Source organism: Hemicordylus capensis, chromosome 10 (assembly GCF_027244095.1).
Source record: "Hemicordylus capensis ecotype Gifberg chromosome 10, rHemCap1.1.pri, whole genome shotgun sequence".
Classification (NCBI taxonomy): domain Eukaryota; kingdom Metazoa; phylum Chordata; class Lepidosauria; order Squamata; family Cordylidae; genus Hemicordylus; species Hemicordylus capensis.
Window position 1 is genome coordinate 11993167 of NC_069666.1, and position 17396 is coordinate 12010562.

Below are 17396 nucleotides of genomic sequence, written 5' to 3' on the forward strand. Positions count from 1 at the left end.
TACATAGCAGGAGAAGAACAGGAGAGAGAAAAAAGTATTGAGCAAGATCCTTATAAATGTAAACTCTGAGAAACAAGCTTGAGTGAGGATTGCATTTCAGACCCTCGGGCTGTGGAATGTGAGAACAGTGCAGAATTGGAAAACCTTCCATAGAAAGGCAGTCCTGTGGTTATTCTACATTTTTTGAAGGCAGATCTTGGAAGCAATTATAAGCTATTACAATGTTTGTTGTGAAAGTTAAACTGGATTGATGTCTCTGACTTAGGGCTTGACTTTCCTGAGTTATAGAGTTCAGGTCAATGGGATGTAGGGGATAGAGTGGTAGACTTGGACTAGGGGAGAACTTGGGTTCAAATCCCTGCTGGGTGGCCTTGGATAAGTCACTTTGTCTTAACTTAACCTAACCTGTCTCATAGGGTTATTGTGAGGATGAAATGGGTTAACCCCATATAAGTCACCCAATATAAGCTACACTGTGAAAGATGGGGGGAAATTTGATGCTAAAAGCAGGCTCATGTACCCTGGACAACCTATGACAGAGCATGCCAGAGAGAAATTGGGAATACTATATTTGAGAAAAATTGTCATCCACTTAAGATTGTTTTCATAAGAAACTTTTTTTAAAGATAGCACTTTGGGAAAATACCACACTCTTAAAATGTAAAGGTCCTGCCCAAAATTCATCACCTTAAAGTCCCATTAAAATTATCTGGACTTACAGGTGCTGATCTTTGATTGAATTGTGCTGTGTGTTTTCTGTTGATCATAAGTCAATGTCTGTAATTGTTGTTGCTGCAGGATGATTGGCCAAAAGTCCCCTACCTGCCAGAAGTAGATGTTCGTCCTTCGGTTACAAAGTTAACAAATAATTATTCCTTGAACATTATTACTCAGTATCTTTATGACAATGCTCCATTGCCCACTGAAATTCTCTCCAGTCTTGGGGAGAGAATAGATGAATGCAAAATGAAAGTCTATGAACATGCTAAACATATCTTTGCTTTGGAGCGTAGTCAAGAGGAAATAGATGATCACCAAGTTTCTTTCCTAGAGCAAGGTAACTAATTAGCCTTTCCATTGTTAATAATAGAACCAGTGGTTGCAAAATTAATGCATTTTAATCACCATTTGAAATATAATCTTATATATTATTTCTGGACGGGATGATCTGTACCATGTAATATTTAGAAGGAAACTTGATACAGAAGACCCTTCACTTTTGCAGGTTCATCTCCTGCAGTTTTGCCAATTCGTGGGCATTGTTCTTGTATGCCAGTTTAGTTATTGTGAGAATAGTTTTTTGTTCATGGCATTTTCCTCTTAAGAAACCCCTTTAATTACCCTCTGACTAAATTGGTGTACTTGGAGCAGCTTGCCTGACAGCTGAGATGTGGCGCACAGGCTGCTCCAGGGGACTTAAAGTTTAAATATGTAACCCTGAATGCCAGCTGAGAAGCAATGAGAGACTGTATATTTAAACTTTAACAACACCCTGAAACAACCTACACACCCAGCTGGTGTGAGGGCTACTCGGGGCTGTGTGTTAAAAGTTTAAATATCCTATTTCACGCCCCTTCTCAGCTGCATGCAGGTTGGATATTTTAATTTTAAGCCCCCCAGAGTAACCCTGCCACTGCTTCTCAAGTCAGGAACCTAACTCAGTTTTTCGAGTTAGGTTCAGTATTTGAATATCATGGCTTTAAGATTCATGGACCTTTCCTGGAGTGCTACCCCTGCGGTATTCAAAGTTCTGAACCCGCACAGAGCATCTGTGCACTAGGACTTTGTTGCTCTCCTTGCCCCACATCACATCCCCTGCTTTATTGCTCAGTGTCAGCCACCCACTCTCAGCCACCCCCCTCCCCACGGTTCACTTGCCCTCTCCCCGCTGCTCGCTCCCTGCTCACTCGCCCCCTCCCCACCACTTGCCCGCTCACTCACCTCCTCCCCACCACTCGGTCTCTCACTCCCTGCTCATTCACTCACTCACTCCCCGCTGCTCGCCTCGCCTGCCCCCTCCCCGCCTGCCCCCTGGCCAACGTATGCACACACACCCAGTGTGCACACGTGCACCCAGCACTTCCCGCCACTTCCGGCCAAGGAGGGAACGGGGTGACAGGGAAATATGCTGCCGCCCCAATGGCGTCTTTATAAATGGAGTTCCGGCAGAGGGGAAGCGGAGGGAGGGGTAAGTGCACCCTCCCCTGCCCTTAAAGTTGTCCCACCCCTGCCTTCGAACTGGCCCCTGCCAGTTCTGTGCACATCCCTACTTAGTGTATTATCTATCTATATATCTATATCTATCTGTCTATCTAGAGAGCCCATGCACATTCACTGAACCTTAGTTGCCCGAATCACTTGATTACCCACATTCCTGTGCTTCTCTCATGTAAGTCAGTGGGACACTAAATAATGTATATTGGAAAAGATAACTTGGGTACCCATGCAATAAGCAAAGCTGATGGTAGTATACACAGTGGAAAATTAATTTCATCATGTTGGTATAGTTAGATTTTGCCTTTAAAAACAGCAGTACAACCTTCTTTGCCTCTGGGATGCTTTTAGACAAGATTTGCTACCCAGGCAGTAATACATTGTAAGCAATCCTCCATCCAGTTAGCTACACTGAGATTTTTTAAGCAGTAGTCTCCACCATTTCCCTGTTTGGAGGCCAGGGGATATTTGGCACTTATGTAGAAATAAACCAGATGTGTCCTATTTGATGGAGTTGATGAAGATCAGAAAATTAGACTCACAAAGTGTAGTCTGACTCAGACTGGCAGGGAAATATTATCCTTAATGGTCGAAGTGAATTTAAAATGCTGGTTTAAATTTCATCTAAAGATAGTATTCGTGGCAAAACAGTCCCCTGTAATATCATGCCAGGGCAATATTCTTTTAATAATTAACTTAGTGAGAGGCATTTTACTTCAGTTATTAGTACCACATCCTGAAGGGCCTCCACTAGCCTTTGAAGTAATTTATGAAATGTTTAATCTTGGGATTTGTGGAAATAAATTGGGTAGAGGTAAGCCACTTTCCATGAGCCAAGAATCTAGGCCAGTTATCAAGTATAATGAGCGAACAGTCTCAGGGATCCAAGATTCCCACACCAGATTTGAAAATGCACATAAATATTTGCAGGCCAAAATACTGGATCAGTTTTTCTTTTTCTGTCTGAAATTGCGCGTGGTGTATGGTAAAGTCTTTGTTGTTCTTTTCAAGCAGCGGATACTTCAGTCTCTGATTCAAAGGGCACTTTGATAAGGGAAAAGAAGAAAAAAGTAAAGGTAGCGTATTTATTGCTTAATGCACTCCATCCGCTCCACCATATGCACACCCCCTTTTACACAGTTTGGTCTCATGTAATGAGCTGATATGCTGGAGAACGGAATCCACCTTCCTATATATTAGCAGAAACTGAGGCTCTCCACACAAGCAGTGTGGAGAGCCTGCGGGGAGTTGTGGGGAGAGCGGGCTCGACCCGCTCTCCCCATGGCCCCCAGAAATCCCAGCATTCTGGGGAGCCCCCAGATGCCGAGAGGCTTGTTGTAGCCTCCCAGTCGGGGGGCTATTCGTGAGTTGGCGTGGAGTCGAGCGGCAGCGACACACGATTGGAGAAATGGGGTTAGCGGAGCACGCGTTCCTCTAACCTCGGGGGGGGGGGCAGTTAAGCAGACTTGCCGCTGCGAGCCACACGGCTCCTGGCGGTTCACACACGCAGTAGAAACTGGGCTGGGCTCCCTTAGAGAATAGCCTCATTGTTTTAAATGTCACATTATACCAGGGCACTTGCAGAGCACTGGCAGGAAGGAGAAGGGGCAATGCATAGTTTGGCTATACACTTTTCTAGAGAATCAAGAGCAAGAGCTACAAGTTTCCAGAACCTAAGGGACCATCTTACTGCTTTTCCTGGAAAGGGGCAATACTAGATGACTTTATCCCATCTGCCAAGGTTAGAATATTGCTTTATCTGCAGCGCACAAACCAGTGTTTGAAGTGAGCAAGTTTACAGAATCAGGTTATCAGGGCAAGAGAATAAGGAGGACAGAAAGTGCTTCTGCTTTACAGACATCCACCAGTTAGCTATTCACTCATCCCATAGAACATTGGGGACTGTAGTTCTGTGGGAGGAACTAGGGATCCCCAGCAGAGAATTCTCAGTACCTTCATCAAACTAGAATTTCAAGGATTCTGGGCGGGACATGACAGTTAAATTAGTAGAAAATCAACACAAATTTGCAGTACAGGCTCTGCTACCAGGAGATAGTCACAATATTTGTTTTATAGGCTATCGGTCCAAATACTCTTTTTGTAGCCCAGACTGAAGTGGGGAAATTTGTCCATGTTTGGAACTGTGCAATGCTTAACAGAATTAGTCTTGCATTTAGCAGTGGCTCCCAGATGTTTTCAGTGCAGTCAATAAACAGATGCTTGTTTTGTGAGCTTCTAAACACCACTGATTCTCTTGCCTTCCCTCCAGTGAAAAAAGGCCCAAGAGTGAGACTGATAGTTTTAAATATCAAGACAGGTAAAACAGCCATGAGTGTATACCTTTTTTATATTAGAATAGCAGATAACTTGTTTTTATTTTCACATTGTTTCTTTTCGTTATGTTTTCAACAATTAGTATTCACACTCCAGATACTGTTAGTGAACAAGCTCATATATTTTGTTACTGGCACTCTGTGGATTTAGCATCACTTTCGTTCTTTTGTTTAAAATGTATTTCAGATTGCTGTAGATGCCTTGCAAGACTCAAGCTGTAAAACAGTTGAGGTAATTTTTCCAAATATGTTGTAGAATCAACATTACAAAATGAAATCAGTGTGCTGGTCAGAAGAAAGGCGGGGCCAGGTCCAATGCGCAGATGGTAGAATCAAGCTATAAAAACTGAAAACCTTTGCTTGATTTGTATAATTAGGCAATAGGACTGTTCTGGAATAGGTTGTTGTCTGACCACAGCCTTTGGCTTTTGCGGCCAATCAGTTCAAAGCATACCCCTACCACCTTTAGGTCTTTGCAAGATAATTCTGCAAGTCTCAAATAACAGGTGATATTGTGATATACAGTTCATGCTAAATGGAAGCTTACTCAGGGTTGACGCCCTTGCTGTAGAGGGAGGAGGGTAAAATGGTGCTGATGATTCTTCCATCCTTTCTTACTTATTTATTTGAAACATTTACATCCTGCCATTTCCTCCCAAACACGGAACCTCCAGGGTGGTTAATAGTCCTAAGAAAACCACTGACAATAAAACAATATAAAACCAATTCAACTAGCGATATAAGCAGCATCAGAGAAAACCCAACAGCAACAAAATTGGCTTGCAGAAACCAAACTGAAAGTAGTGTCCTGAGCAAAAGCTCATAGGAAAAGCAGCATATTTGCATTCTTATGGAAGGCAGGCAGAGATGAGGTCAAGCGAACCTTCCCGCCCATCTCACCTCTGTTGAGGACAGAACAGGATCTCCCTTGCCAATCACAGTGTGTGGACAGGCTTTGTATGGGCAGAGAGGTGAACTTTGAGGCATTCTGGCTGCTTGCCAATTTTACTTCGGCCACTAATCCAGCTGATGACTCAAAGCACATTTATGAGCAGCTGCTTCTGGGGTGAAGTAGATTTTGATACAGTTTGGCTGTGAACCTGCATTAATTAACCACATGTGGGGAGCCACCTACACAGAAATAGAGCAGCTGAATATTGTGTTGCCCCGAACCTTGTTGCTGCAACAGAAGTAGCAATCCCACCTGAGAGAGGGAGGGCAGTGACAGTTGTGGTTAGCTATGGAACCCAGGGCAGAGCAACTTGCCCTCTGCTTAGCAGCCCCACTCAGAGCAGATATAGGAGAGGGGAACGTGTTGAAGGGGAACTCCTTAGAAACTAAGGCTTACAGCAGCACAAGATTCAGCTGAGGTCAGTATTGGAGTTCTATCCATTTAATACCCAACTTTTTGTTAGCGTTCCATCTCTTAGAATATTCCCATTAATTCTACCCTTTTTGGCTGACTTTGCTTTCTCTGTCTCATTTATTTATATTCCACCTATTCCATTTCTCGTCAGCTCAAAACAACTCACAACTATAATCTAAAATCACAAAGCAAAAACGCATGCAATAGTAATGGTTTCCCCTTATCCATTACTGCTGACCATGTACTAATTGTCACGTACTCAACTTTCAGAATAAAACCAAATTATAGTAGTTGTTGAAGTGAATTTTCTTTTCTTTTTAGAATTACAAGTTCTCTGGTTTCAAGTTACAGAAATTAACAGAACTACCAAACCATCTAGAACCTGCACAACTTTGGGATTCAGTTCTAAAAGTTCAGACTTTCAGAGTATGTTCTTTTTATTTCACTTTGAGTATTGTATTGTATTTATTTAATATTATAACAGCTTTAGAAGACTGATTTTGATCTATGGATTATGTCTGAAGCAAAATGTGTTTTAAGAGCTCCTACGTTTGGAGGCAGGGCAGGGGGATTCTGCTGCTATTCACAGATGAAGAAAAGCCTTTTTACCTGTTTGCTTGTCTTAGCAAGCTCATGGACAGAATTCCTGTATTTGCTTTGTTTCTTGCTTGCACAATCCTTGATTGTTTTAAAAGGCTGTGTACAGACAGTAACTTTTCAGAGACTTGGAAGTGATATTGTTGAGCTGTCGTTGTACTTGATGCACTGGTTCATTTTTTGTGTCTCATCTCACCAGAATCTCTGGCCAAAGTAGTTTTGCAGAGTTCTGTAGTGTTTTTGGCAGTCTCTGGGAGAAGCTGAAATTGTCTGAGCATGGCAGCTGTCACTTCTGCAATGCATATGTGTATGTCTGTTTCAGGTTTAAATGAAATAATGCTCTGCCTCTCTCCCAAGACTTCTGCATGTGCCAGTGGGCATGGGTCAGCAAGCGGGGGTTCCAGAGGAGGGGGAAAGACACACACCCTGACATCTTTGCTCCTCACCTGTCCCCATTTCTGTTTCAGAAATCTAACATGTGTGACATGGCTCACCCACCCATATTGCCCCTTCTGTGCCCCCCCTCATGTTTTTTTCCCTTCCTAGTGCCACCTCTGTGGGTCAGAGGAGAAATTTGATGGCAAATAGAAATCATGTCTGGCTAGTAAGCCAAACTAACATTTATGGATCTTGGTTAATTATTGCCCTGTAGGTCACTTTCCATCTTGAAGGAATCATAGAATTGTCTGCTAAGGAGCCCCTGCATGTTTGCCCTTGGAAACCCTGCACATTGCAGAAGGTTCCGGGGAGTGTTCCACGATGCAAACTTGGTTCATGTAGGACACTGGCCAGGCCTGTTGTGCCTTACCCATATAAACTGAGAGTCCATTCTAGAGCACAACCCATAGAACTGCATGTTTAAAAGATGAGAGGCACTATGGATATGTTGTCTTTTAATGGAACATCACCATTACTGATCCTCTGAAGAACTCCTGATAAACCCAGGTTTCCCTGGAACATGGTTTGAAAACTATAGTTATAGATCTTTATACAGAGCGGAGGGAATAGTGCAAGGCTGCCAGCTCGCCCAAAATATTGTCCTGCCACTTCAAGAACATGTTCTTCTTTTCTTTCTTCTTTTAATCAGATTTTCCTTAAATGATATACCGCATGTTGTCCTCCCACAGCATATTCAAGAAAATTTTTTAAAAGAAAGAAAATGTTCTTGAATGTGCTGTAGGGGTACAACATACATCATTTAAAGAAAACACACTATTTAAGAACAAGGATGAGGGAACTGCAGTAATCACTGACTTTGATAACTGAAATGTACAGTTCTCCAAATATACAAGGCAAAACTGTGAACAGATATCGGGAGGAAAACCCCAAACCATCAGAGTATCACACCGCAGAAGAAAATTCCATTCTGTTTTTTATAGCACAGCAGAGAAAATTCAATAATATTTTTGATCCAAAATAAGCTACTTTCTCAGTGCCAGCACCACACTGGGAAGTAATCCTGCACCTTGCTGCTGCACCCTCTCCAGCAAGAATTAGAATGAGATTGTAAATATGATCTTTTTTTCTTTTTAAATGATCATCTTCAGAGTGATTTATAATGTCCAGTTTTAAACTTTAACCCTGAATGGGAAGGATGTAGCCTTTAGTCTAAGTTGTTATCCGTCAGACTATTAAGATGAATTAGTCATAAGATAAAACAGTGTCTTTCTTAACATTGGCTGATGTGTTATGAACCCTTACAAGGGTGGAGCCAGAATTCTGCCCTCACCAGGAGCAAGTAAATTAGCTGCCCTTCAGCCTTGTCTCACAGGACAGTGAGTTGGGGGTGCGGATGCAGTTTTCACTTCTCTGGCTTCCCTGCAAAAACCCTTTTCACTTGTAGAAATATATCCATGAGGGCTGTGCAGCTGCCATGGTCAGACTCACAGCAGCAGTCTCCTTGTTGCTAAGCAGGTTCCATCTTGGTTGATGAACAAATGAATTACTTTATTACGATCCTGGTTTGCATTCAGATGAGTGACTACATATAAGTGCTATAATATATTCTCCTTAGGGGATGGGGCCATAGCTCAGTAGTAGAGCATTTGCATGCTTACATGCAGAAGGTCTCAGGTTCACTATCTCCAGGTAGAGCTGGGAAAGACTCCTGCCTGAATCTGTGGAGAACTGCTGCCAGTCAGTGTAGACAATACTGAGCTAGATCGACCAATGATCTGACTTGGTATATGGCAGCTTCCTATGTTCCTATGAGTGTGGTGAAGTGTGTTGTGTCACCTTTTCCTCCCTGGTTCCCAACAGGTGATCAGCACCACTGCTTTCCAGGTGCGAGTGCTGCCATCCTCTGTGAATCGGGGCCCATGTCTCCTGGTCTTTAGTAGCAGTAGTAGAGTCGTGCTATCAACCTTTAAATTTGCAAAGGGGGAACAGTCTCCCAGTAGCCCTTGGTACAATCTGAAGATTGTTTTGCAGCCAGCACAGTCTTAACTTAATTAAGACAGCATAACATCACCATTCATAACATTCAAGGCTTTGGGATTTAACATTTATCCTGAAGAAGCACTCTTGGCACCTTGAAAGCTTGTTCACGACTTTGTGACATCTCAGTCAACATTACATGACAGTTACTTCTGAGTACTCCAAATGTGCGCTTAAATGTTGTTAGGCTATACAGGTGTTACGTTTTAGACCAGTCCCTCTTCTTTCTTCAGTCATGTGTATCCATTAATATGGATAAGTAGTGGTTAAATGTTTGTCTACAATAACTGCATGTTTGTAAGCATGATGTCATTATGGACACAGTTTTTTTCTCCTGGAATTCACACGTTTTGACAAAGCGTCAGGTTTATTTATTGTGGTAATTATTAATTTCCTGTCATTTGCTCAAGGCCAAGTAGTGTCAAGTATGACAAGAACCAGACTTTTCAGGGATCTGATGGTTAAGCCATTGCTTTTTTGCTGCTTTTTTGCTGCATTTTTTCCCCCCTGCTTTTGGTCCAAACAGCAGACCTGATAGAATGTTGAGCCAGATCTATGCTTGCACAAACAGACTTTTAGAAGCCAAAACCTAACTTGGGCCCTAAAAGTCCTCCTTGAAAGCTGGTAATATAATATTAACAATCTAAAGGCAATTTTAACCCCATAAAAATAAGTGCTGCAATTGCAGAGCATAAAATGATTGCTTGCTGTTGAGAAAATAAGTGTTGACCCAAGCAATTATTTGAGGTCATTTTTAAAAGGGTTATATAAGGTTGCAGCTGTGGAGCGACAATTATCTTGTAGACACACTGTAAAGGACCTAATGAAGTACAATTTGTCTTCAGCTCCCAGTTTCATGGCTGTAACAATAATTTTCCAAGCATTACTTGAGTGTGAATGATGCAACGGGGTTTGCCCCAACCTGTCAGATGTCTTATTTAATGGATCAAGGATGTGACCTTAGTGTTTCACAATCCACCAAATTCCTTTCACAAAGCCTGAAATATGAACATATACATGAAGCTGCCTTATACTAAATCATGCTTTTGGTCCATCTTGGTCAGTATTATCTGCTTTGGTGCACGTGATCCTCAGCCCTTTCCATCCCCAGCACAGCACCCCTCCAGTGGCTGTTGCTGGTGTCTATCTTATGTTTCTTTTTTAGATTGTGAGCCCTTTGGGGACAGGGAGCCATTTTATTTATTTACTTATATCTATGTAAACTACTTGGGGAACTTTTTGTTGGAAAACGGTATATAAATATTTGTCGTATTCGTAGCCTTCCAGAGATAGAAGAAGGGCTGCGAGTCAGCAAAGAGCCTTGGTGTCCCTGCACTTGCGCAGCAGACCAGGGTGGCAGGGGAGCAGGGAGAGCTATTTTCATGTGTGTCCCCCCCCCACCGCCCTGCACAAAAATGTCCTTTCAATGTGCATAAATACGTTCCTAGGGGTCACGTCCCAACCTGCTGATCATGGAAGCAACTGTGATCATGGTTATGGCATTTGCCTCTTCAGACAGATGTTCTAATTGTGAAGTGTGTGTGTGTGTTTGTACGGGAGGTGGGGTTGAGCTCTGGGGCACTGTAGTGATTACAGTGTCTTAAAAAAAAAAAAAAGCCCAAGCAGGGCTCCTGTTTACACTGTACACTGGATACAAAGAATCCACTTCCTCACTTGGTTGTGATTATGTCTTTTTTTTTTTTCCCCCTTCCAGGGAGCAAATGTAAAAGTTCTGAAGAAATTGTTTCTCTCAGAAGCATCTCTTGCCATTTTACAGGATTGCTTTTGGTGGTTGTTCCTTCAGAGGTTCAAGGTCTGAAAAGAATAAAACTTTATTCTCCCACTTATCTCAGTTAAAGAACATAATTTGGAGACCTGAAGCTTTGTTGCATGTTAGTGAATCTGTACTCACTTGGATGCAAAACTGAGGCTTGGAGAGAGAAAGTTACCTTGATTTGTGTAGAAGTGGGTGGTTACAATGGCTTTATGGAGTAGCTGACCCATATTAGGGAGTTTAAATTTGACACTCAAAGGTACATGGAAGGGCTATAACCCTCATGTCACACCTAAATGTTTAATTCCTTCTTTAGCTGGCTTTGTAACATGAATGAAAACCTACAGTATGTTGGCCAGAATACTAATTCACATTACAATTGCCTCTCCTCTGGTTTCTCTGCCACAGGTATTCTGATAGCACAAGAAAGGCCAGAAGATGCTTTTGATCATCGACTATTCAGTATAGCAAAGGGTGGCAACAGGGACTTGGGGTCAGGGTAGGATTCGCTAAAAAAAAATTCATTTTCATCCCCCTAAGGTCTCTTGTTCCTGGCAACCTCCCTTGCCCTCAAAACACAAAAATGGTAACCTTGGAGCTCATGGATTATTTGCACTATTTAGTTTGTGTTTGATTATTTATTTATTTTATATACCGCCTGACTCCAAAGGCTCTAGGCAGTTTACAAAAAATCTGAGGTGCTCTCATAATTAAACAGTGTTAAATGGTACTATTAAATATGAATGCTAATAGTACCTTTTTCTAATTATTTCAAGCCTGATCAAGGAGAACAGGACCGCCTTTTTGACAGAATATCAGACAGCTTTGTAGCACTTCTGATGAGTACTCCTAGTTACATAAAGGACTATTTCTTTCAGGTAATGGCACTGGTTTATAGTTTGCAGTTATGAGTTTTGTTCCTTTCCTATTGCTTCTTGTCCTGTTCTCAGTGTGTGAATAAAAGGATGTGTTCTTTGGACATACTTCTACATAGCCATTTTTCTGGGGTGAAGAAACCCAGATCTTTCCATTTTCCTCCTCTGTTTTGTCTTCAGGCCCTTTTAATCACCTCTGTGCTGCTGCCATCAATTGTGTCCTTGGGCACTGCCTAAGACACTTAAGTAATGCCAACCTGAGTCTCCTTGATAACATATAGCGGGGGTGGGGGGAAGTGATGCTGTCATGCTTCCCTGCATCTGCTCTGCTTCATTGGCCTCTGCTTGTGGGGAGGTGGAGAAATGCTAATATACTTATCCCAAGTTGTGATTTTTGTCATCTGCCTATCACTGGGGAGATATGGAAGAGAATGACCTGCATACCTCTTGTAACACATAGGGTGGGTTCAGATAACCCGCTGCAAGTAAGTAGGAAGGAAACAGCAGCAGACCCCAGTGAGTGCACACTCCTGCCATTCACCGGTACTAAGTTCCGCCTCTTTCCGTCATGTCTGAACCCACCAATGTCAGATGGAGAATGCTGAGTTCCCTCCGCTGCTCAACATTCACTTGACATTCATAAACAACAGTTGAAGTTGGGCAGAGAATGTCGAAGAGTGGAGGGAACCCAATATTCTCCACCTGGCAGTTTCAGATGACACAGAAAGTGGTGGAAGTAACAGGGTGAGCCATGTTGAGCATGTGCTTACTAATGATTGCCGCGTCCCTCCTACATACTGGATTGTTATCTTTAGGTTAATTGCATCATTGATCCTGGTGTGCTTGTGTTTAATAAATAATAGCAGCAAGGGTTGAATCAGGATGAAAGTGGGGTGGACAAAGAGATAATAAAGTTCCCCTGTCTCCACACCACAGTCCCAGTTTTGATTGCACCCTGTTTTGGCTCCTGTTTCCCAAACAAAACACAGGCACATGAGTACCAGTGGTGCAATTAATTTAACTTGTAGTTTAGCTCATAGTCTTCCATGTTGACTAATTTGTCTAACAAGCTTAACATGTACAGCCATGAAACTCACTGATCTGGGCTAGTCATGTATCCCTCAGCCTAACCTATTTCACAGGATTGTGAGGATAAACACAATCATGAAAACCACCCCTGGGCTCCTTCGAAGAAGAGTGGAGTATACAGTCATCCCTTGCCAACCGCGAGGGTTCTGTTCCCGGAAAACCTCGTGGTTGGTGAATTCACAGTAGATGAGCCATTGAAACCAATGGCAAACAGGGGGTTAGGGGAATTGTGGTTGCGAAAAGACCAAAAATAAGGTAAAAAATAGATAAAATGACACCCCCCGCCCGGAACCACCACCCCCTGTCTTTTTTAAAATAAAAAATAAAAAACCTTGCCAAACTGTGGATTGTGGTTGGTGACGGGGTCACTATTTCCCAATCACAGATACTTAAATCTGTGATTGGGAAACCTGCTATTGGCGAAAGACGACTGTACCTGTAAAAATAAAGAAATAAAATAAGCTTCCATGCTTAACTTGGTAGAGCTGGCACTTTTTGCCACAAATAACTATTCAGCTGTGTTTAAGTGCCTAAATTTGTTAACTATTTCATACTTGTCTATCTGTAGCCTCTGCCAACTTTTTATGTTTTAATAATTGTATTAAAACATAATACAACTTAATTTGTATTTTGACAGATGTATCCTGACTGCTTGTCTCAAGCCATCTATGTTACTTTTTGTGAAGCATTTCCTGAATCTAGTAATTCATTTGAAGATGAGTTTAAAGATGAACTAACGGATTTAATTTTTCAGTGGATAAGAGGTACTAAAATTGTGGTGTTGTTTTGAAATCCATGGTATTTTGGACTTTTATATTATATGGACTTTTCAGAAAGAACATGTGCATCTTAAATTATTCTTTTCTTATAATCTACTAGGAGGTAAGGCCTGCCATTGACTGGACAAAATCATTTTGCATAGATTACAGTTGTCCCTCGCCAATCACGGTTTTCCCAGTCACGGATTTGAGTATTTGTGACTGGGAAATTGTGACTGCCCTTGCCAACTGCAACCTGAGTATCCACAATTTGGTGAGGTTTTTTTTTAATTTCTGGGGGCTCATGGGGGGTCATTTCTGGGGGTCAGGGGTCATGTCTGGGGGTCAGGGGGCGATTCTATCTATTTTTTTACCTTATTTTTGGTCTTTCTGCGATCTCGATTCTCCTAAGCCCATTTACCATTGGTTTCAATGGCTCGTCTACCACAAATTTGCCAACTTCGAGGTTTGCTGGGAATGGAACCCTCACTGTTGGCGAAGGACAATTGTACACTTATAGAAAAGCTCAAGAAAGGAAAGATATGTCATATAATTTTTTGATAGTGTGCTTGTAAAAGGGAAGTAAAAGAACAGTTTTAAACGTGTAGGATTTGAACTTCAAACATTATTCATTTTATTCAATAATTACCATACATAGTAAATTGGAATCACAGTAAATTGAAATCTGAGAAAGATCTTCTGTTTCTTTTGGGCATGATGTCATTTTTGAATGATTGATTGGACTGACTGTTAAAAACCTATTGAGAACAATAACAGTTAAAATATTATTATATTCAGAATTACAATTCCCCCTGCAAAACTGTATTTTGTATTTTACAAAAAAATACAACAAATTTTTAAAAGAACTTTCATCCAGCATATCCCAGTATTCCTGCAGGAAGAAAGGCTGTGGGATGCAAGTGGGTCTTCAGAGTCAAGCAGGATGCAGAAGGGGATGTACAGTGCTACAAAGCCAAACTAGTAGCCAAAGGATACTCCCAAATCTATGGTGAGGGGACTACAGTGAGACCTTTGCACCAGTTGTGAAACACACTTCAATTAGGGCACTGCTCAGCATGGCAGCAGCCAGATAGATGCAAGTTGACCACTTGGATGTAAAGACTGCCTTCCTTCGTGGGGAAATCAAGGAAGACATCTACATGCAACAGCCACCAGGATTTGAGGTACCTGGAAAGAAGGGGCTTGTGTGCAAACTACAAAAGAACATCTATGGCTCGAAGCAAGCAGCCAGAGTATGGGATGAGAAACGGAGTCAACTGCTACTTAAAGAAGGGTTCACACAAGGAAAAGCTGACCCCTGCCTATATTCAAGATTCAGTGACAATAGATGGACTTACAGTACATCCTCACTTTCGTTGATGACTTCATTATTACATATGAGAAAAAACAAGACAGCCATGAGTTTGTACAGTACCTGAACAAAGAAATAGAGATGAAGGAACTTGGAAGCACCTCCTATTACTTTGGCATCCAGATAGAAAGAGGAGGAGATGAGACATTCCTTCTCAACCAGAAGCCAAAGATAAAGGGTCTTCTAGATTGCCTGGGACTGACAGATACTAATGAAGTCAGTACATCAAAAATAAATCTATTTCTCCATGTCAACATCATCGAGAGAAGGCATAACCTCCATAAATGCCTGCCTGGAGGCAGTAATGGGCTGGATGAGGGATAAAAAACTGAGGCTGTCTTCGCCAACAACGTTGTCTTCACCATAAGCCCCACCACCTGTTAAGGTCATCTGGAGAAGTTCATCTGCAGTTGCCACCAGCTCGTCTGGTGGCTACTCAGGAAAGGGCTGCCCCTGGACTTTGGAATGCACTCCCTGTTGAAATAAGAGCCTACCCATCTCTGGCAACTTTTAAAAAGGCACTGAAGACACATTTATTCACCCAGGCTTTTAATTCAATTTATAGTTTAAAATTTTTTAATATTGGGTTTTAAATGTTTTAAATGATTTTAATAGTTAATTGATTTGATGTTTTCAATTATTTTAATTGTAAACCGCCAGGAGATGCATGTTTTGGGCAGTATAGGAATATTTTAAATAAATAATGGATACAAATTTCTGGAAGCAAGATGGAGACAGCGAACCTTTACCAGCCAATGATAATACAGAAAGGCAGTTGGAAAACTTCAGTATATAGCCACAATAAAAAGGCCAAATATTGCTTCAGCAGTGGGAATCCTGAGCAGAAAAGTAAGTGCACCAACCAACGATGATTGGATTGCAGTCAAAAGACTGGGAAGATATCTAAAGGGCACTGCACACTAAGCATTGGAGATCCCAGCAAGTAACAATCCCAGATTAGTGGGATACATGGATGCAGACTGAGACGAAGACAGAACAGACTGCAAGTCCACAAGTGGACACCTGTTCTTGTATGGAGATAGAACCATAAGTTGGACTAGCTTCAAGCAGTCACTTGTTGCACTCTCATTCACAGAAGCGGAATATATTTCCGCAGCTGAAGCGTGCCAGGAAGTGGTATGGATACACCAGCTACTATTGGACATTGGGACTGAGGAACCAAAGCCCACAACAATGTTTGAGTATAACCAAAGTTGTATCTAGATCTCCCAGATGGAGAATATGAAGTCTCGAACTAAGCACATTCGCATAAAGTATCACTACGTTCGGGACATGAAAGAAAAAGGGGTAGTCCTGTTGGAGTACTGCCCAACAGAAGAGATGGTGGCAGATGGATTGACTAAGCCACTGCCCAGAGACAGATTCCAGATTCTTTGCTACTCTATGGCCCCTGCCTTGACTTTTCAGGTACTTCCTGTAGAGAGTCAGTCCTCTTCCTTTCCTCTTAGAGAGTAGATGGAAACATCTCTCCCTCCCTCTACCTATCCATTATGTATCTAATAGATAGGGCTAGGTCTTTCCTATGCAAAATGTACTTCACCAATAAACCCATTTAGTTTAGATTGTACAACAATCTCCATGCATGTTTTTCAAATAACTGTAACAACTAAACTCTGCACTCTGCTCTGTAACTGGTGTGGGTGGCTTACTTTTGGCACTTTCCTAAATAATTACAAACACCAACACTGTGTTTTTGTCTTGGTATATAGTCACAGGTCTTTCTTTGGCTTCTTCGCATCAGTCGAGATTTCAGCCAGTATTTGTTGTATCCAGTTTTCTTTAACAACAGTAATCTTCTTTCTCTCACATTTTCATAGAATTCACTCCCCCACCCTCATTCTTTGGAAGCTGGGCCGAGGGTGGGGGGGAGCTACAGTATTTTAATCTTTGCCTGTAAGAGAGCTTTTCCATCATGATTGTCTTTCCATTCTTTCCATTCTGTCCCAAGGACAGCTTCCATTCTTTACTGATGGCTTGTGTTCTCCCATTGCAGGAAATAAGTATAACAGTAGGTATTTTAGAGTCAGGCAGCCCAGTCCAGCTCCATTTTGCTTATACTTTCGTAAAAACACCCTTACAATGTAACCAGATAAAGTGCAAAACTGAATAAATGCATGTAACTACTACTATTACTATTTATATACAGTTTTTCAGTGAAAAGATTCTGAGTATCACAGAATAATAATAAGGTGGTTCCCTGTCCCAAAAGGGCTCACAGATGAAGAAAAAAAAATGCAAGAGAGACACCAGCAGCAGCCACTGGAGGGATGCTATGCTGGGACTGAATAGGGCCAGTTGCTCCCCGCACCCTCTGCTAAATCTAAGAGAATCACCACTTTGAAAAGCACCTCTCTGCCTAGTAAGCAGGGGAGTTAAGTGTGCATATGCTAGAACATCCACCCATGGACACATTTTCTAATGAACAGCCAAAGTATGACAATCAAATTCTTATGCAATTATAAAACAAAGAATAAAACCATTGCAAACAACTCTTTACATACTCAAATAATTCATATTATAGAGTTTTACAGTGAAAAGTAGTAAAATTAACCAAATCTGGA

The 17396-nt window shown here is 41.8% G+C and overlaps 1 protein-coding gene across 9 annotated transcripts in view; it reads left to right on the forward strand.

Annotated features, from left to right (window-relative positions):
• The window catches only part of FAM227B (family with sequence similarity 227 member B), a 122235-nt gene that overhangs the window by 5613 nt on the left and 99226 nt on the right, over positions 1-17396 (forward strand). For 7 of the 9 annotated variants that reach the window (XM_053273048.1, XM_053273049.1, XM_053273054.1 and 4 more), the window contains exons 3-9: positions 799-1057; positions 3226-3290; positions 4735-4779; positions 6235-6339; positions 10661-10759; positions 11497-11598; positions 13322-13448. In XM_053273048.1, the coding sequence (XP_053129023.1) occupies positions 799-1057; positions 3226-3290; positions 4735-4779; positions 6235-6339; positions 10661-10759; positions 11497-11598; positions 13322-13448 (802 nt within the window). The remainder of the gene's footprint in view (positions 1-798; positions 1058-3225; positions 3291-4734; positions 4780-6234; positions 6340-10660; positions 10760-11496; positions 11599-13321; positions 13449-17396) is intronic. The other 2 variants (XM_053273047.1, XM_053273052.1) reach the window with 2 other exon arrangements.